This window comes from Bufo bufo, chromosome 2 (assembly GCF_905171765.1).
Source record: "Bufo bufo chromosome 2, aBufBuf1.1, whole genome shotgun sequence".
In the NCBI taxonomy this organism is placed as follows: Eukaryota; Metazoa; Chordata; class Amphibia; order Anura; family Bufonidae; genus Bufo; species Bufo bufo.
The window spans coordinates 563430879-563452821 of NC_053390.1; the positions used below are offsets into that span (position 1 = coordinate 563430879).

The 21943-nt window shown below is 41.7% G+C and overlaps 1 protein-coding gene across 2 annotated transcripts in view; it reads left to right on the plus strand.

Annotated features, from left to right (window-relative positions):
- GRID2 (glutamate ionotropic receptor delta type subunit 2) overlaps window positions 1-21943 on the plus strand; it is a 1570293-nt gene that overhangs the window by 689235 nt on the left and 859115 nt on the right. The window contains exons 3-4 of one of the 2 annotated variants that reach the window (XM_040418160.1): window positions 240-524; window positions 13116-13321. In XM_040418160.1, the coding sequence (XP_040274094.1) occupies window positions 240-524; window positions 13116-13321 (491 nt within the window). The remainder of the gene's footprint in view (window positions 1-239; window positions 525-13115; window positions 13322-21943) is intronic. The other variant, XM_040418161.1, reaches the window with a different exon arrangement.

Genomic DNA, 21943 nt, shown 5'->3' on the forward strand with positions numbered 1-21943 from the left:
GCCTGGGGGATTCAATGTGACTTGGTACATAAAGTCTGTCAGAAGGTGTTAGCTGTCTAAAAGCTTTTCACGAAATGTTCTTATAATTTTGTACAATGTCTATTTGTATGCCTTCATGAAGATTTGTAGACTGTATTTATTTATTACATTTTGCATGTGGTTGTATTAGCCGTTTTCAATACAAATAACATTGCATACATATGTCAATGTCATCTCAAATACAATTTTGTTTCTTTCAGCTTGTGACCTTATGAACCAAGGCATATTGGCCCTTGTCAGCTCTATCGGATGTGCATCAGCAGGGTCTTTGCAAGCTCTGGCAGATGCTATGCATATTCCTCATCTTTTCATGCAACGATCTACAGCAAGGACGCCAAGAAGTAGTTGTGGACTCAACAGGGGCAACAGGATTGATGATTATACATTGTCTGTCCGCCCCCCAGTCTTTCTGAATGATGTTATCTTAAGAGTCGTCACGGAATATGCCTGGCAGAAATTCATCATCTTCTACGACAACAACTATGGTAATTTCTCAATTTCTCCCACATTTTTGCATAAAATTGGAAAGCTTCAACATTTACATACTTCCCATCACTGTTTTAAGAAAAGATAGAAAAGAATTCTTTACGTGCCAAAATATTTGCATGTTATATTTTAGTCCTCTAGAGACAGTGTAGCATAAAAATGGAAATTGCAAAAGTTAACCATCCTGATAAATAACAAACAGCAATAGTTATCTCATTTTAATCCACAGTATTTCACCTTCATTGCTCTGAAAAAACAAAAAAAATAATATATATCTGTACATTGTAAGGTGCATAATGATTATATATATATATATATATATATATATATATATATACGGTATATATATATATATATATATATATATATATATATATATATATATATATATGTATATACATATATATACAGTGCTGCCCATAATTATTCATACCCCTGGCAAATTTTGACTTAAAGTTACTTTTATTCAACCAGCAAGTAATTTTGTGAAGGGAAATGACATAGGTGTCTCCCAAATGATAATAAGACGATGTACAAGGCATTATTGTGGAAAATAAATGTTTCTCAGCTTTTATTTACATTTGAGCAAAAAGTGTCCAGTCCAAAATTATTCATACCCTTCTCAATAATTAATAGAAAAGCCTTTATTGGCTATTACAGCAATCAAACGCTTCCTATAATTGCAGACCATCTTTTTGCATGTCTCCACAGGTATTTCTGCCCATTCATCTTTAGCAATGAGCTCCAAATCTTTCAGGTTGGAGGGTCTTCTTGCCATCACCCTGATCTTTAGCTCCCTCCACAGATTCTCAATTGGAGTCTGGACTCTGGCTGGGCCACTCCAAAACGTTAATGTTGTTGTCTGCTAACCATTTCTTCACCACTTTTGCTGTGTGTTTTGGGTCATTGTCATGCTGAATTGTCCACTGGTCCCCAAGTCCAAGTTTCTCTGCAGACTGCCTGATGTTGTCATTGAGAATCCTCATGTATTGCTCTTTTTTCATGGTGCCGTTTACTGTGAATAGGTTCCCTGGTCCATTGGCTGAAAAACACCCCAAAGCATTAGGTTCCCACCACCATGTTTGACAGTGGGGATGGTGTTCTTTGGGTTGAAGGCTTCTCCTTTTTTACGCCAAATGAAGCCAACATCATTGTGACCAAACAATTCAATTTTTGTTTCATCTGACCATAACACAGAAGACGAGAAGTCTTCTTCTTTGTCCAGATGAGCTTTTGCAAAGGCCAAGCAAGCTTTTGTGTGCCTTATCTGGAGAAGTGGCATCCTCCTTGGTCTGCATCCGTGGAACCTAACAGTGTGCAGTGTCCGTTGGATTGTCTGCCTTGAGACATTGCCACCAGCAGGGCCCAGACTCACCAGGATGGCCTTGGTGGTGATGCTTGGATTATTTTTCACCTCTCTAACTATCCTCCTGGCCAGCACAAGTGTCACTTTTGGCTTCCGACCACGTCATCTGAGATTTTCCACAATGCGGAACATCTTGTATTTTTTAATAATACTTTGCACTGTAGCCACTGGAACTTGGAAACATTTAGAAATGGCCTTGAATCGCTTTCCTGACTTGTGAGCAGCCACAATGCGCAGCCGCAGGTCCTCACTGAGCTCCTATGTCTTAGCCATGACTGTCCACAAACCAACTGCAGAGAGCTGCTGTTTTTCACCTGTTGAGTTGATTAAAACAGCTGTTCCCAATTAATCAGGGTAATTAGGATGCTTTAGAACAGCTTGGACTATTTGGAATGGTATAGAACTTTTGATTTTCCCACAGACTGTGACAGTTTGTGAAGGGTATGAATAATTTTGGACTGGACACTTTTTGCTCAAATGTAAATAAAAGCTGAGAAATGTTTTTTTTCCACAATAATGCCTCTTGTACATCGTGTTATTATCTTTTGGGAGACACCTATGTCATTTCCCGTCAAAAAATTACTTGCTGGTTGAATAAAAGTAACTTTAAGTCAAAATTTGCCAGGGGTATGAATAATTATGGGCAGCACTGTATATACAGAATATATATATATATATTTTTTTTTCTTCCAATAATCCACTATGGTTCAAATAAATGATATTCTTTACTCTCACTTTTTCAGCTTATATAAAAATATAAAATGGTAGACTCTTCTTGTTCACATGAACTTGCCGTATTTTGCGGATGCCGCCTGTGTGCCTTCCGCAATTTGTGGAATGGAACAGATGGCCCTTTATAGAAATGCCTATTCTTTTCCGCAAAACAGACAAGAATAGGACATGACTCATAATTTTTGCGGGGCCACAGAACGGAGCATCGGATGCGGACAGCACACAGAGTGCTGTCCGCATTTTTTGCGGCCCCAATTGTTGTGAATAAGTCCGTACCCGAGCCGCAAAAAATAAAGCTTGGATGCGGAACCAAACCATGGCCATGTGAATGAGCCCTAAGGCTTTAATCCTAAGGGAACAGCCCTGAGCCTGAGGAACATGTCGCTTTCTGTTTTTACTTTCCTATGTACTTTATTTATTAAACTACCACTTTAGTAATCAGCGTCCAAAACCATTTTTATTTTTTCCTCTTCATCATATTGTCATATCTCTCTTTTTGGAGTCCTTAGTGATGGGGATAGTGGTCACATACATATGTCTACTCCAGAGTTGTGCCTGCAACTCCCTCTGGTAGGCGCAACTATAATGTCTGCGTTTCTGTGTCTACCTATACAGTGCTTCACTAGGAAGCGCTATGGTGCTCCATTCTTTTTATCTGTTGTAGTAATGTGAGATCAGAACTAGGGATGAGCGAATCAATTCATGTGAATGGATTTGTTCATCTGAACAAATTTACACTTTTGACAGAGCATCCCCACAGCTCTGGATGCTCCTTCTGCTGGCAAATCAACATGGCCCCACAGTTTATGTGAACTTAGCAATTAGGTGTATGCCCATTACTGCAAGTTTCGGTCCAGGTTCAATGATATCACAACAAATCTCCATCGATAAATTTGCATGTGTCACTAAGTTCATTTTAGTGGCACATGCACAATTGCTTATGTGGTTTACCAGGCAGATCATTTGCGCATGCGCCAATACTTGTAATAACCTGGCATACATGAGATTATCATGGCCGAGTCTGATGTGCAGCCTTGGTAATCTGCTGGCACATCTGTAGATGGACACTCTCTCACAGATATAACATTCATTCAGATGAACAAATCGATTCCAATCGTACGAATCAGAACCACTAGATGTTTCTATTCTGGAGTCCTGACTAATGCAGAACTGCCAATACAATACTCAGAGGATTCCTTCTCCCAAGTACATAATTTTAAATTTGGAAACACTGTACTGCAGTTTCCATTACTCTTTACTTCAGTAAACTATTTATTCAGTAAAGCTAAATCATTTCCAATGTTACAGACACCTCCAGGAATCTCAACCCTATTACAACCCTATTAATGTTTTGTGTGTATACCGGCAAACCTTATCAATCAAACCTTTTCCTTGTCACTTACAAAATAATTTATCATTTATTTTTAGAACAATTCAAAGACCTGAAAATAAATTACACTGTACACAAGGTTATAACATGCTGCTTAAAGCATGTAGACCCATACTGTACATTCATGTACTGTAACTCTAAATTCATACTATAGCATACAAAGAGGTTTTGTTCTTCGATTCAAATGGAATAAAAAAAATGCTCCATAATTTATCAGTCACACTATGGTAAAGATATTCCTCCTCCCCTAGGAATTATCTGTGTGCAGCAGAGAATGCTAGGTGCACATGTTCCTGCAACACCATGAAGAATAACTAATAGATGCTTCTGAACCGTTTTGTCATGGAATATATTGGTCATGTTAAAAGAGGACATGACACCATTAAAATACAGAGTGATCTGCAGGCAGGATGTTATAGAGCAGAAGGAGCTGAGCAGATTGATATGTAGTTTTATTTGAAAAGATTTGGCATAACTTGTAATTTATAGTGTTGATCACGAATATTCGAATTGCGAATTTTTATCGCGAATATCGGCACTTCGAGAATTTGCAAATATTTAGAATATAGTGATATATATTCATAATTTCGAATATTCGAGATTTTTAAAAAAAAATCAGTATACATGATCCCTCCCTGATTCTAGCTTGTGGGCCAATAAGAGGGCTGCAATATTTTAGACTTTAGGAGTGGTGTTGATTGCAAATTTTCGTAATGCAAATTTTTATCACAAATTTTTCAATTGCCAATTTCCGCAATCGAGAAAATAATGACTGGAGATAACGAATTTGTGAATATATGGCTGTCACGGCCTATGGTGTGCGCTGTGACACTGTTGCTACACTTGTTGTTGCCCGTGGCAACGTGTTGCTGTGTGTGCATGCAGTGGCAGTGTCTCGGCCTTCTGGGTGATTGCTGTGACATTGTTGCCATGCATGTTGTTGCCTGCGGCAACGTGTAGCTTCCCATGCTTGTGTGTGCACTTCCCCTTTAAGTGGCTTCCTCCCCTTGTCTGGTGTTGGAAGAGTTAACTCCCTTCCTAGTGTTTTAACACTGGGTTTATGTGTGTGTGTGTGTGGCTACTTGGGCTATTTAGCCTCTGCTGGATGCCTGAAGCTGAGGGGTACTCCAGCCATGGTGTATGCTGGAGTTATCCTCCTGGTCTTCATATGCCATCTGTCCAGTGAGGGCCACCCTTGTGGTCATAGAAGATGTTTTTATGGTGTCTTATGTTTATTGCAGCTATGGGTGTCCTGGGTCCCTGTGTGGTTTGTTGTGTGTGCTGTGTCCTTTTTATGTTGGTGTGGACACCAGCACTTGTTCACGGGTTCCAGTCAGTGTGTCTGTGGCAGGTAGGTGTGTTACTGGTTTCACTTACCTGCCATCTCCATATGCTGTATGTGTTCCCCTCTCCTTGCAGCTTGGCCAGTGGAGACTCCTGTTCGTCCGTGTTGTGGAGGAACAGGTCGTCTTACCCTGCTCCTAGTCCAGGGATTTCCTGAGGGTTAGTAGGACCCCAAGGTTCCGGAGTATGAGCCCTCCTACCATCTGGGTTGGCTCATACGATTAGGAGTCAGGGTCAGAATTAGGGACGCATTAGGAGGTGACCTGCTCCCTAATCCCGGCGTCCTGGCCTAGCAGCTACCCTTTATCCCTTTGATACCGCACGGTGGGGGGTTTCCCCCACTCCCCGCCGTAACAGTATGACCACAAGGGTGGCCCTCACTGGACAGATGGCATATAATGACCAGGAGGATAACTCCAGCATACACCATGGCTGGAGTACCCCTCAGCTTCAGGCATCCAGCAGAGGCTAAATAGGCCAAGCAGCCACACCCACACCCACATAAACCCAGTGTTAACACTAGGAAGGGAGTTAACCCTTCCAACACCAGGCAAGGGGAGGAAGCCACTTAAAGGGGAAGTGCACACACAAGCATGGGAAGCTACACGTTGCTGCAGGCAACAACATGCGCGGCAACAATGTCACAGCAATCACCCAGAAGGCCGAGACACTGCCACCGCATGCACACACAGCAACACGTTGCCAGGGGCAACAACAAGTGTAGCAACAGTGTCACAGCGCACACCATAGGCCGTGACAATGGGAAATATTTGCCCAAATATTTGTGAAATATCACAAATTTGAATATTGCCCCTGCCGCTCATCACTAGTAATTTATTCATTTAAAATCCTGCTCTTTCTGGTCTTTGAAGTCAAGGAGGAGGTCTTATCAGTGATGGACAGCTATCCCTGCATAGATAGTCATAGAGGGAAGGCTTTCACTAATAGGATCACCTCCTTGACTTCAAAGTCCAGAATGTGCAGGAATTTAAATTTATAAATTACAAACTTTATATCAATCTGATCCACTCCTCTTGCTCTATAGTATGATGTCTGCAGCTCAAACAACATGTTCAGCCTGACAGGTTCCCATGAAATGAGTCATCGTTGCGTATTATATGGGTTCAAATATTAGGGAAGTAATTCCTTCATATGTTGTCAGTAACCCAAATCAGATCTAAACATGAAGCAGTGAATTAAAGTTCGACTAGCGCCTACAGGTATTACCAAACTCTAATGTGTTAATGTATTACCAAACTCTAATGTGTTAATGTTATGTCTAAAAAAATACTTTGTCTTTTTTTTATGTTTGAAGAGTGGGCTATTTGCAAAATGTAGCTAAATGTGGATGCACACTGAGTACCAATGCTGCGCTTGTATTCACACTAATAAATCTGCAGTTATATTGCTGCATACTGAAAAGCATTCCATATGGTTAAGCCTCCTTCACATATCTATGATGATATCAGTGACAGGATAGTCAGTGGTTCATTCGTGAAAATGTATACATTTTTTGCCCATTCTAAGTACACTTCCATGCTGAAAATTAGTTTACAGAACATCTCCTATGAATGGTCGGGAAAACCACTAACCAAACAAAGATGACATTCGTGTTGTGTCTATGGTTTTCACAGACCCATAGATTACAATTTACAAGAGGGATTCATAACTAATGACAAAAATAGAGCATGCTTCTGTGGTGTCACCATAGACCCATGGTCAGTGGAACATCACTGATGTGTGAATATACACATCAAAGTCAATAGATACAGAAGCAATCTGTGGAGAACATGGGCAGCACATGTCTGTGATTCACTTATGTGTGAAAAAGGCTTAAGAGTTGTATAGCAAGAATATTATTACGGTATTCATGATATTTCAATATGTATGAATACATAAAATGTATATATTTTTTTATATTCTGTCTAGTTATTTGAATTCTTAAAGTTACTATATATGTACTATGTCTGACCACAATCAGTCGCGCCTCTAGGACCATTAAATTGTAGCTCAGTTTAAAAAGAGCTCAGATTAAGTCAATTCTTATTTGATAAATATGGTAGTCTTACTTGATAAATATAGTCTTGTTTTTGAACAGGAATTCACTTTCTTTTGCATCATTTAACATTCAAAAAATATTAATCATTATTGTCAAAGCTGCCACGTTTTCCGAAAGAAATTGACAGTGTTAGTTAAGAATAAACCAGGTCAATACCAAAGTTCTACAGTAATTATGAGACATTCAGAGGACTCTGTGACAGAGATGCCTCATCATAGTTTCCCCTTTGGCATTGCAAGTGGCTTTTAAATTCTAGCAAAACTAATATTTGAAATAAATCTTACCATCAAAGTCTTGACTCCAGTCAAAGAACATTAATTTTAATGAAATGCAAAATTAACATAGCATGATTTTTTTTACATTCAAGAATTGGTTTACATTGTAACATAGCTGAGGAATTGTGTTATAACAAATCCCATGAATCTCTATTGGGCAGGGTATGAGGAGAGTCAGATGTCTAGATAGGATATTATGCAGGACTCTCTGTGGACATGCTTCATATATTTCACTAATACAAGGCATCCCTTGGTCCATTTTCTTCAACAATTACAATTTATAGCTAAAATTGTTTAATCTGGTATTTGATAATCTTGAAACTAGGTCCAGCACTTTCAACAAAGTACTGCAATATATGATAAAATGATACATGCAAGTAAAAAATTGCTCTGGTTAGCTGAGTAGCCATGGTGGTGGTCTTGGGAGTAATTTTTCCCATTAGTGAAACCATCTAGTATGCATGGAAAGTACTGTACCCCAGCCAATGCTGCTTTGTGTTTCTGGGAAACATATGCAAATTAGAAATCTTATATCTGCTGGCATTAGACAGACTGAAGCTATGTTCAGATGGAGGATTTTGTCTGTGGCTTTGCAAGGGTTCCTCAGGGTAATTGTGCCAAGAATGGACCTGTAAATACTTGGTGCAGTCTTGAAAACTACTTGGTAAAAAAAACATTAGCCCCATGAATTGCTGTGTGGCCTCCCATTAAAAACAATGGGAGTTGGTGTCAGCTCAGACTCAGCCAGGTTTTTGGCAATCTAAAACCCGCTCTGTAAATACTTTGTCTGAACATACCCTTAGTGCTCTTTTCTTTTTATAATTTGCATACCTTTGGGTTTCTGAGAAAGATATTCAAATCTCATCAATACCTGGTTAGGAAAAACTTAAATGGGTAAGTAGAGTGATTTTCAGAGGCCTCCAGGTTCCCCAAGGTTGTGGAAGCCTTGGGGAATATGCTATGTTCCCTCCATGGACTCCCAATCATTGGATCATTGCTAGTACCCTGGCAACGATCAGTTGAAGTTAATGAAGTTCAACTGAACAACTTTGTTTATAAACTATCCACAGGAGGGTATTGATACTTAAAAGTTGCATAACCATTTACATTACTAATTAGGTATATGGGTTCTTGCCACTGCAATACCAGGGGACACAAATAAAAGACCTGTATGAAATAGAACAGGGTCCCTTTCTAAATTAAACATGGCTGCAATCTGACCCCTGGGCAACAAAGCAACTGTATGTACAGTTATGTATGGCACTGTAGATCAGCCCCTATTAAAGACCCTTTTGTTCTAATTGTCTCTATTGGTCCCAAGGGGTCACCAAAGTGCTTTCACAAAAAAACTCTTAAGCAAAGTCTATTTTTTATATTTTAATTGGACAAATGATGCTGCCATCAACGGTGGCTGATGTTGCTCTCAATTGTGGCTAGAGTTGATCTTTTAATTTTACTACATCTTTAATTTCAAAAAATCTAGTGATATTTTCCTCTGTAAAGTACTTGATATTAGAAACTGAAGCAAAGTGAATCTTACTGTCTTAACTGTGCTTCTTTTAAAAATATCTGCCACCCATACCGTGCTCATTATCATCATATCATCCTTTGTGATAAACCTGCGTGAAAGTTCAACTTGTGATGATATCCTCAGTTGCTGTCTAGCATTTATGTTTCTATTCTTGCTAGCAAAAGTTAATGTCAGTATGTTGGATTTTCTAACCTGTTCTAACAAATGTCATTCCCAATTACAGTGCTGACCTGGCATTTATATAATTTAATTAGCTGACACGGCGGGCATGACTTGTGTCAATACTACAAGATAAGATAAGAAAAAACTCTGAATGTCTACTTTCTCCCTCTGTCTACTTTAGAATTAAAACAGTCAATTTCAAGTGTTTTTTACTACACTGAAGCATTTATGTCATATACACACAATTATCTTAGAATATGTCTCAAGGCAATCTTAAAAGAACTTTCTGTTTTTATAATTATTTTTTTATGTTATGTGGGGATTCGCTCTGGTAGTTAGGATAATCGGGTGCAGTACAGAGGCAAAATACAAGTTCGTAATTCAAATTTCAGTGTTTATTCACACATGATGCCAAAAACAAAACGTCACTTTTGCAGTGTTGGTGTTACTTCACACCCAATGGCAAGTTAATATAACAAAAGTCACCTTGGTGGCTGTTCAGCCTCAGAAAGTTCAAATACAGGCTTTAGACGGCCTGTTTCCCTGACACACGGGTCTCCGCTCTCTAGCCCAGCACAGGCCTCAGATCCCAGCACACAGGCCTCCTGAGCTCCACTGTCAGACGGGGGTAATGTTCTCCACCTGGCAGTGCTGACTGGTTTTATGGCTGGCAAAACCCAGCCTGGAACGTGGGGAGTAATCACCCACTCAGCACTTTGACTACTCCCAGTAAGAGCCGCCCCGGATCAGCTATTGCAGTTATGCTAAGTACCAAGGGTGTCAAACAGCCACTGCTGCTGACACATAAAAAACGGCTCGTACTCCACCGAGGCCAGGAACCTTGGTGACACGTACCTATCATCCACGATGATTCCTTGTACCTTCTTATAGTTATTATCAAACATTGCATATTTGTGCCCCAGACTTGTTTTACATGTCAACACTTTCTTTTCCTCCCAGTATCCTGGAAAGATGTTTAAAAGCAGAACTTCCTGTTTTTATTAGATGCCTGTCAATTTTCTAACCAAGCCCACATGCTTTGCTCAGAAATGTTTCCCAGGGCTTGCTCCAACTCCCTCACTGTTCTGGCTACCGTAATCATGCTCCCTATACCTCCCATCTCCATGTTAACTAGGTGGAGCAAGCCCCACAAAACATTACAGAGAAAATTATCCTGAGTTAGGTTAGAAAATCCATCAGGAAGCTGATAAAAACTAAGAGGGTCCTTTATTAAGCTGGGTTACATTTAGACCATTTTCTACACCTAAACCAGGTGTAGAAAATGATAAATGAGATGGGCCTGCCGACCTGTCTCCTTTCCCCCATGCCACGACCAGAATTTTAGACCAGGCGTGTGGAAAAGATGCAGATTGTGGGGCAACCAACCTCTTTGCCTGAAAAACACCTAATACAGGTGTATTTTAGTATAATAAATGATTCCTTAAATGTTCTACATGCAATCATCCTGCCCAGATGAAATGATGCAGAAAAAAAGACAAGCAAAGCAAAAATATGCAGTATTTGGGTTACTCTGTACAGATAAAAAAAAAATCATTATGAAAAGAACCCCTTTAAAAATGTTAATTACTTATCTGGCATCATGCATACTTCATGTGTTTAACACCTTTATGCACAACAATAAATATATTATTCATGTGTAATATGAACGTTTATCATAAAGCATACAGTATGTGTCAGGCAGCATTATACAATATTTAATGTCAATATGATTATTTATGATTGGTAGGTAGAGCTAAGCAAATTTCCTAAATTTTCAATTGTATTTCAGATGCGATTCTGTCAAATCTGACTTTCAGATTCAATTTGATCCAAATAAATTTAATCTGAATTAAAAGTACCCCATCTGCCCTAAAATGTTGTGTACAATACTCTAGGGTCACCTAGGATTTTATCTAACCCATTTCAAGCTTTTTAATGTCAAGACAGCTTTAATAATATCAATATAAAATATCACACTGTACTGTCAGTGTGATATTGATGTTATTACATATCAGTGTGATATTACAATATAACACTGATGTGTTTTATTAAAAAATAGTCTAAAAAGTATGACTGTTGGTAGCATATTTCTTCTGCCCTGTCTTCTTATCTGTAAGAAGTTGACTGCCATCTTGGGGCGATTTGCACTGGATGAAAAATAAAGCTTTCAGATTCTCTGAAAATTTTAATTGAAATGTGCATTTGTAACAAATTTTATTTGTGTAGAATCTATGTGCAAATTTCTATTGTTAGGTTAAAGGGTCACTACATTTTCATAAAACTTTTGATAAGTCATAAAGACATATCAAAAGTTTAGCTCAGTGGAGGTGAGATCCCCACTGACCCCTAGAATGAGTGGAGAGTAGTGGATATCACTCGCTCGCCTTTTTGCTGAGCAAGGAATCGAGACGGTCCTGTAGACTTTTATAGAGCCCTTCTCGTGTAGCAAGGAGTGAGACTGTGTTATGAACATGCATCTTACCCCTCATTCTAGGGATTGTGGGGGTCTCAGTGCTCAGACCCCCTCAATCTAAACTTAAGCTATGTCTCTGTGACATATCAAAAGTTTTGTGAAATTGTGAGATGAGTGAAATTGTTTGTTTCAGGTCCGATTTGACAAATGTTGAAAAAATATAAAATATTTTTATACAGATTGATTGTACTTGAATTAAATATGATCCAATTGCCTTGAAATTTGGCATATAACACTTTCTGGTCTCCTGTTGTTTCTGGAAGGACTCAGGGAGAGATAGAGAGAGCAAAAACGAATTTAAAGAAGTTTGCTCATCTCTAGTTAAAATTTCTTTCGAAAAACAGGGGGAATTCCAAATTGATAGACTTGATTTGCTCATCTCTAGTATGTGCATTTATACATACCTCCTTGTGCTTCATAGACCAATTTTCTTCCAATATTTTTATCCACAAAATTTTTGGTGGTAGCCTCAAACTGTTTAATCAGTTCTGTTTTATAATAAGATTTCACCCTAGTGGTAGCCTCAAATTTTTAAATCAGTGCTTTTTCATAATAAGATTTTTTATTGTTATGCTTTTATCCCCATGTATGCCTCATCTAAATGTGCCACTGATCACTTAATAAATCAGCAAAATGCTTGCTTGTTGGTGGTGAAATTTTTTCTAGCACAAAAAAAATCATAATTTGCCAACAGCAGATGAACCGACCCCATCTATAGCACTGCTAAGAAATTCTAATGGCTTCACTATCATTGGCTTTCTCCACTCCCACTCTGCTCCTACTCCTTGCTATATCCCAGCCAATGTCATTTATATTGGCATATATTGGGTGGGGTAGTTACCAGTGTTGACAGAATGATATCATTCACTACAACATGTAATGGAGAAGGCCAGCAATGCAGCAAGGGAAAGACGTTTTATGAAGATTTTTATTAAACAACCGAATATTGCACCATGGATAAATGCTGAATATGGAATGAATAGACAACTGGAATAAACAAGTTCAGCAAATTTGTTCTTTTATCTTTTTCTTTTCTGTTTTTTAATGATATTAGTTTCACCAAATAACGGCAACTGTTGGAAATTTATAGCAAATCTGTGTCCACTTTGAAACAGCGGTATAATACAGTGTAACATATGTGCAGCTTAACCTTCTATTTCATGATACTGATCAAAATGACTTCTAAACCAGGCTAGGCATTTAATGGATGTGTTGCTGTTAACTGATTAGCATTTTGATGGACTTTTGATGTTCCTAGATATCCGTGGAATACAAGAGTTTTTGGATAGAGTATCTCAGCAGGGAATGGATGTAGCTTTGCAGAAGGTGGAAAACAACATTAATAAGATGATCACGGGACTCTTTGCTACTATGCGTATTGAAGAGCTAAATCGCTACAGGGACACACTAAGAAGAGCCATTCTTGTTATGAGTCCAACCACTGCCAAATCCTTCATTACTGAGGTAAGAAATAGCCCTGAACTGTTTTATGGTGGCTTGTTTCTTCCTTTAGTGCTTCAATTTGCACTTCTAGCACTGCAGCTAACAAGGTAGTTATGAGTAAATGTGTACAGAGGAAGAAGCATGCTCTTAATTGAGCACTTAGCCTAACCAGAAGAAGCATTATGACAGAGATACAAGTACAATGACAGGCACTGACAAAGATATACATTTATGGTAATATGCTGATTTCCACTAATGATAAATATGTTGTTTGTTCATTGAATCATCTTTCAAGTTGACATCCCAAGCAATGGAGACTAAAGATATTGCAATTTAAATTTGTTAATATTCTGTAAAAAAAATAAAAATGTCTAAAGCACTTTGAGATTTCCAGAGGCAGATGAACTCATTTCTGCATTCTTTTCTTTAAAAAAAAAAATCTGTAATGGATTTTGCATTCAAAGTCATTATTAAGAATGATTATAATACACTTAGGCTCTGTTTTGGCCTATGGGGTCAGTTCAAATACACTGTTGATGGCTTATTAAACCATTTTCTAAATGGAATAGATCTATAATGTACTATAGTGTTTTTACCTATATATATATATATATATATATATATATATATATATTCCCTATAAAGAAGACATATATCTTTGTTAGATATGTACTGTACCTCCTAAGCTGTGCACTATGAAAAATATTGTGTTAACTGCTATGTGCTGTGTTCTCCCCATATGATGTATAATCATACAATGAATAAAGAATCATGTCACGCAATGTCTTATTAAAAGCACTATACTTTATTGTACTCTGAAAGCAAAGTCCTAGTTTGACCAAATAGGGCTAGTACTGACAACATTATCCTGGCAGTCCCCTGGTTTTTACCTTCTAACCAATAGTAATGCTACTGTTACAAGCAGTGAGTGTGGACCCAATGTGCCAACCAACTGGTTTGACTTAGGGCTAGTACTGACAACATTATCCAGGAAGTCACCAGGTTTTCACCTTCTAACCCCTCTACAGGGATCTGAAATTCACTGTAGGAGAGCCAACCTTCCAATACCTCTTGGAGCAGTGTGGTTGGCTGGTTACCCATTAGGGTTAGAATATAAACACTGGTGCAAACCGTTGTGGGATCAGACAATACACATAGCCAGAAAAAAAGGCAGATGTCAGGGCCTGCAGAGTATATGTGAATCCGAAAAACAGTCAAGAGGTCAGGGCAGGTGGCTAAGATTCAGTACCATGAAGAGGCATGGGTCAGGTCAGGTAGCATAGAGGATCCAGGAGACAGGCAACAGTTGGTATACAGACAAATGGAATCTAAAGGATTGCTCAGCCAATGGGTGGAACAAACTGTCCAGCATATATAGAAGGGATAGTTAGTCAAACAGCTGAACACAGAGCAAAAAGTGGAATAAACCCTTGCCAGTGCTACAGGGATAGGGTCAATGAATAGACAATGATACATACGTGCAAAGCTTAAGAAGGTAAACCTTAATATATATATATATATATATATATATATATACAGTACAGACCAAAAGTTTGGACACACCTTCTCATTCAAAGAGTTTTCTTTATTTTCATGACTATGAAAATTGTAGATTCACACTGAAGGCATCGAAACTATGAATTAACACATGTGGAATTATATACATAACAAACAAGTGTGAAACAACTGAAAATATGTCATATTTTAGGTTCTTCAAAGTAGCCACCTTTTGCTTTGATTACTGCTTTGCACACTCTTGGCATTCTCTTGATGAGCTTCAAGAGGTAGTCCCCTGAAATGGTTTTCACTTCACAGGTGTGCCCTGTCAGGTTTAATAAGTGGGATTTCTTGCCTTATAAATGGGGTTGGGACCATCAGTTGCGTTGAGGAGAAGTCAGGTGGATACACAGCTGATAGTCCTACTGAATAGACTGTTAGAATTTGTATTATGGCAAGAAAAAAGCAGCTAAGTAAAGTGGCTATCATTACTTTAAGAAATGAAGGTCAGTCAGTCAGCCGAAAAATTGTGAAAACTTTGAAAGTAAGGGCTATTTGACCATGAAGGAGAGTGATGGGGTGCTGCGCCAGATGACCTGGCCTCCACAGTCACCGGACCTGAACCCAATCGAGATGGCTTAGGTGTCACGACTGAGGATGGGGAAATCCTCAGCCGTGCGATGCCAGATGCTGTTGGCCTACTCGGCCAGGAGAACAGGATAGGGAGCAGGTCACCTCCTAACAGCGTCCCTACCCTGACCCTAACTCCTAACTGCATGGGCCGACATTAAAGGTAGGAGGACCCATGCGCAGGAACCTCGGATCCCTAACTCACCCTCCGTCCGGTCCCTGCGCTAGGAGTCAGGGTAAGACGACCTACTCCTCCTAGGCACGGAGGAGCAGGAGTCTCACTGGCCAAGCTGTTGGGAAAAAGGGGAACCAAAACAGACTAACGGAAATGGCAGGTGAACTAAGTAGTTCAACCAACCTGCCACAGCCTTGCTGACTGGATCCCTGAGAACACACAGAATCCAGAACCATTAGCTGCACAAACCAAACGAAGGAAGGACTCAACAGAACATCAGATGGACATCTCACACAACATGACATAAAACATAAAGTGACATTTTCTTTATGACCACAGGGGTGGCTCTCACAGGCAGGTAGAAACACAGGAGGCTGCTCCAGCCAGCATGACTGAAGCAACCTACTGAGCCATGCAAAAGTGAGAGGCTTTATAGGCCAAGAAGCCACACCCCACAGTCGGACACACCCAGTGACACACAGACACACTGGGAAGGGAGTTAACCCTTCAAGCACCACAGAAGGGAAAAACACCACTTAAAAGGGAAGTGCACATAATACATACAACGTGCATAACATACACACACACACCTAACATAAAGGTTGCTAGGTGTGACCGCATGCCAAAGCAGCAAGCTGCCTAGCACCGCTCAGGCTGCTTAGCTGACAACGAAGAAGACAACTAGTTGCCCGCGGCAACCACAAGTGAAGCCACAAACAGCGACCCTCACCTGTGGTTGAACACACCTACTAAACCGCAGGCAACCGCATGCGGTAAGGAGTCACGGACATAACCATGGCCGTGACACTCCCACCCCTCAAAGCCCCCCCCACCAAAAAAAGGAAACTGGTGAGAGACTCGCACAAGGGGATAGGAGAAGGGAACGTCCACTCTCAGGACATGGTTCCCAGGAAGTCGCTGGCAGCTGCATCCTCTCCCAGCACTCACTCCGCCAGTCCAGCGAGGCCTGCAGCCCGACACAGCGACACAGAAATGGAACCACTGAGAATGGACGAGGGGACTCTCCACTCACGTCCCCACTCCAGTCGCTGCCAGCAGACACTCCTAACCAGCACGCAGCCGGACCACTACGGAGTGCTGCCAGCAAACGACCAGAGATGGTAAAATGGAGAGGGATGAGGGATCACCAACACGGACGCGGAAGGTAAGGTGGCGGGGAATAAGCCACCAACCGTGCCGTCAACGGTGATCCCCCGGGACGCTCTTCCTCCGGAGAACGCGCATGCAGGCCACAAGGGGATGGCACTGCATGCTGCACCCTCTTCCGAAGGTATGCAAAACGCACACCAAACGAACACCACGTGCAATAAAAACTCAGGGGACGCCAAACGAACACGGTGAAGAAGTGGCGGGGAAAAGCCACTCACCGTGCCGTCAGCGGCGAATCCCCCAGAACGCTCTCCCTCCGAAGAGCGCGCATGTACCTCTTACGCAGACGGCGGTACATGCTTCACCCTCTTTCGAGGGATTGCATACTCCCACCCCTCAAAGCCCCTCCCAACAACAAAAGGGGAAAGTTGGTGAGGCACAAAAAACAATGGGAGGGGGGGAGGGGAAAGACAAACAAAAGGGGACACCAACACGGACAACGGTGAGCAAGGAATGACGGAGAATGGCACTCACCGCGCCGTAAACGGTGAAACCCTCATAACGCTCTCCCTCCGGAGAACGCGCATGCACCCCATCCGCAGATAGCGCTGCATGCTTTACCCTCTTTCGAGGGATCGCCACGCGAGAAGCCTCTGTGGTCATACTGTCACGGCTGAGGATGGGGGAAATCCTCAGCCGTGTGATGCCAGATGCTGTTGGCCTACTCGGCCAGGAGAACAGGATAGGGAGCAGGTCACCTCCTAACAGCGTCCCTACCCTGACCCTAACTCCTAACTGCATGGGCCGACCTTAAAGGTAGGCTCGAATCCCTAACTCACCCTCCGTCCGGTCCCTGCGCTAGGAGTCAGGGTAAGACGACCTACTCCTCCTAGGCACGGAGGAGCAGGAGTCTCACTGGCCAAGCTGTTGGGAAAAAGGGGAACCAAAACAGACTAACGAAATGGCAGGTGAACTAAGTAGTTCAACCAACCTGCCACAGCCTTGCTGACTGGATCCCTGAGAACACACAGAATCCAGAACCATTAGCTGCACAAACCAAACGAAGGAAGGACCCAACAGAACATCAGATAGACATCTCACACAACATGACATAAAACATAAAGTGACATTTTCTTTATGACCACAGGGGTGGCTCTCACAGGCAGGTAGAAACACAGGAGATTAAAGGTGGTCAGTCAGGAGAGGACAGGAGTGTCTCCCTGAATACTGCTCAAAAAACGATATCAATAAACTAAACGGGGCAGTAACTACTAAAATATCACTTTTATTAAATAATAGGAGTAAAACGACGGCCCCTACAGACAAAACAACAAGTAAGACACGTACATACACGAACTGGTACAGAGAGACCAGTAAATACAAATATTGGTAAGGTGTTATAGGTGGGCTGGACCGTGGATGGCAAGCCGGGCACGGCTATGTCAGAAGAAGTTAGCAAACCCTAGTGACTACCTGCTTGGCCTGGTCCACCCTGTAACAAATATCCTCAGGACGGGGTCCAAAAAGCCCCGCAAGGGGTGGCCCAGACAGGAACTCTTAACCTAAATAGATGACCCTAGTGAGGCCCTCACACATCAGGAAGAAAAATCCGTCCAGAGGAGCAAAAAAACACACAGGTGTACCAAAATAAACGTAACCCCACCACAGAAATTATCCACAATGGGGGATAAAAGTGAGAGGAATACTCAAGTGTCCCGACGCGTTTCTTCACAAAGAGTATGCCCCAGGATTCATCAGGGGACACGGGGCAATACTACAGTCAGGTTACGGATGAGTCTAGAAATCATATCAGAAACAAAGACTGAATAAATAAAACACCATATGCGTGCTTCCATACCATCAGCCCATATCGGGCCATGAAGGCAGGTTACTTACTTTTGTATGGCAGCGGTCAGGCGTATGGCTATAGTTCCACCAGCAGGCTGTGACCCAGGGTGGTGGTGTCCGAAGTGGTGGGGTGACCGGCAGCCATTGTGGCGATTAACGCCCCTTTTATAAGGCTGTGGGGCCCTGTGCGTTATCCAAACAAGCCCCCGGCGCCCCCGTATGACGTCGCAGCCAGTGCGCCCGTCATCCGGTCTTGTGGCCGGAAGTGACGCACTTGCGCATGCGCAGAGAGCTCTCCCTGCGTGTCACAGGCCCGAGGTGGAACGCACAGAGGCGCTTCCGCATCACGTGACCGCCGCAGACTGCCTGCATCACAGGCCATCATATCATCGCGGGGGTCACGTGATCGGAGCGCAACAACAAGCAATTCCAGGTGAACTGATAGGAGCCGTGTCAGGCACCATGCCCAGACGGGATAGTATCACCATGGAATATTTACAATAATATGCACGACCACTCCTCCGGTCTGCATGCAGTAGAAACTTGGTTACCCCCCTCATTAGGGATTACCGATAGGAGGGGCTTATGAACCCAAGCATTACAAAGCTGGGATTAAGAATCTAACATAGGAATAGGGGGGAGCGATGCATCGCTCTTTGGTCTGGTAGGACCTCAACCTCCCCATCCTTCATATCTGAGGGGGACATGGCAGTGTCTGGCCACAGTTCCCCTAATAAGACCAATGATACAGAGGTTATATGACCAGGAAAACTGATACCAGGAATATGACTAGGAAAAATTGGTATTTACAGAAAGCACGAGAAGTTTAATTGTTCATTAAGGCCCTGAGGGGTGACTGTGTTGAGGGTGAAGGTCCACCAGCACTCCCTCTGTAGAATACGCCTATTCCAGTCTCCCCCTCGTAAGGGTCTTGGCACCCGCTCAATGGCCATAAAGGTGATGGCCGAGGTGCGTCCGTCATGTGCCGTCTGTACGTGGCGTGCTACGGGGGTATCTTTGTTGTTACGGATGTCCCCGAGATGTTCCCCCATGCGTTTGCGTAACTCCCTAAACGTTTTTCCTATATAGCGGAGTCCGCAAACGCATGTGACCAGATAGATCACGCCCGCCGTACGACAATTCATAAAGTCCTTCACCTGATACACAGTATCATTAGGTTCCCCAGTGAAGGACTTACCCTGTGAGAGGCTGCCGCAGAAGCTGCAATGTCCACATCTGTGGCAGCCCGTCACGGGTGTCCAGCCCACCTATAACACCTTACCAATATTTGTATTTACTGGTCTCTCTGTACCAGTTCGTGTATGTACGTGTTTTACTTGTTGTTTTGTCTGTAGGGGCCGTCGTTTTACTCCTATTATTTAATAAAAGTGATATTTTAGTAGTTACTGCCCCGTTTAGTTTATAGAAACACAGGAGGCTGCTCCAGCCAGCATGACTGAAGCAACCTACTGAGCCATGCAAAAGTGAGAGGCTTTATAGGCCAAGAAGCCACACCCCACAGTCGGACACACCCAGTGACACACAGACACACTGGGAAGGGAGTTAACCCTTCCAGCACCACAGAAGGGAAAAACACCACTTAAAAGGGAAGTGCACATAATACATACAACGTGCATAACATACACACACACACCTAACATAAAGGTTGCTAGGTGTGACCGCATGCCAAAGCAGCAAGCTGCCTAGCACCGCTCAGGCTGCTTAGCTGACAACGAAGAAGACAACTAGTTGCCCGCGGCAACCACAAGTGAAGCCACAAACAGCGACCCTCACCTGTGGTTGAACACACCTACTAAACCGCAGGCAACCGCATGCGGTAAGGAGTCACGGACATAACCATGGCCGTGACACTGGGTTGAGCTGGACCGCAGAGTGAAGGCAAAAGGGCCAACAAGTGCTAAGCATCTCTGGGAACTCCTTCAAGACTGTTGGAAGACCATTTCAGGTGACTATCTCTTGAAGCTCATCAAGAGAATGCCAGGAGTGTGCAAAGCAGTAATCAAAGCAAAAGGTGGCTACTTTGAAGAACCTAGAATATGACATATTTTCAGTTGTTTCACACTTGTTTGTTATGTATATAATTCCACATGTGTTAATTCATAGTTTTGATGCCTTCATAGTCATGAAAATAAAGAAAACTCTTTGAATGAGAAGGTGTGTCCAAACTTTTGGTCTGTACTGTATATATATATATATATATATATATATATCAATCATGTGAACAGCTGTTTGACTAAAACATCATCCATTCTTGAGAAATGTATAACTTTGTTTAATGCCTCATTTTAAGGACAATATGTCCCAAGAGCATGCATGTTATTATGGGTTCTATGCTAATTGCAGCTCTTGGTACCTGTCCTTATATTCTCTGCTGCGTAGTTTGACATTTATTGAATGCAGTGCTTATAGTTCATTAGAGTATTTTTATGGTAAGTGTTTTTAGCATGCCGATTCTGATGAGACAGATTGTCTGGCATCTGCCTAAAAGCGGGTCATCATGGAGATTTTACATGAATATTGCAGCTCTGATTCCTTGCCTTTTTACAACAATGATAAAATATTGTACATCCAATATTGAGTATCACACACTAGAAATTAAGAAACATTCTTATTAGAGATGAGCAAATTTCAAAAAAATTTGATTTGGTCAGTTCTCCGACTTTTCCGAAAAGATTTGATCCGGGTTAATTTGTGGCAAATCGCGGTAAAAAACTGCTATTTCCTGGCTGCAGATAGCCTGTATAGTGGTGTAGAACACTGTGCCTTGCAGTAACACGCATAGTGAGTCTGCTGTGGTAGTAAAACTATACTGTGAGTCAGTATGAAACGCAGATGACAGGCTTCACTTTTAAAATCACTGCACACTTCACTTCTTTGGGCAGTTACAAGGCCAAAACTGACCAAATAACTTGAGGGTGAACTCAATCTTAGAGGTTTATGTTAGCGTCAGGTATATAGAAACCATGCAGAGGACCAAGATCCTACTATAGCGTGAAAGAGTGCACTTGTTTTACACCGTTGTCAGCTGATTCCACATAGATGTCTTCAGAAACTGTTCTACTGTATTAAACGCTTATACAAGTAGAGCCTCCTTGACAGAGTGGAGAGGGTGTCAGCAGTAAGTTTGTGTTGATGTCACTGATTATTTTGCCCTTCCTCTGATCCATCAGAACAATAACCCCCCCAAAAAACTGATCCTGTCTGTTGAGCATCCACCTTTACTCGGTCAGCATTTGGTCAGTAATCCATCAGTATAAAAACAGGAGTGGATCCAAAACAGAGATAACACGTGAATGGAATATTTGTACGTCTTCTGTGTTTTGTACCCACTCCTGCTTTTGGCTACCAAATCATAAGCCAAT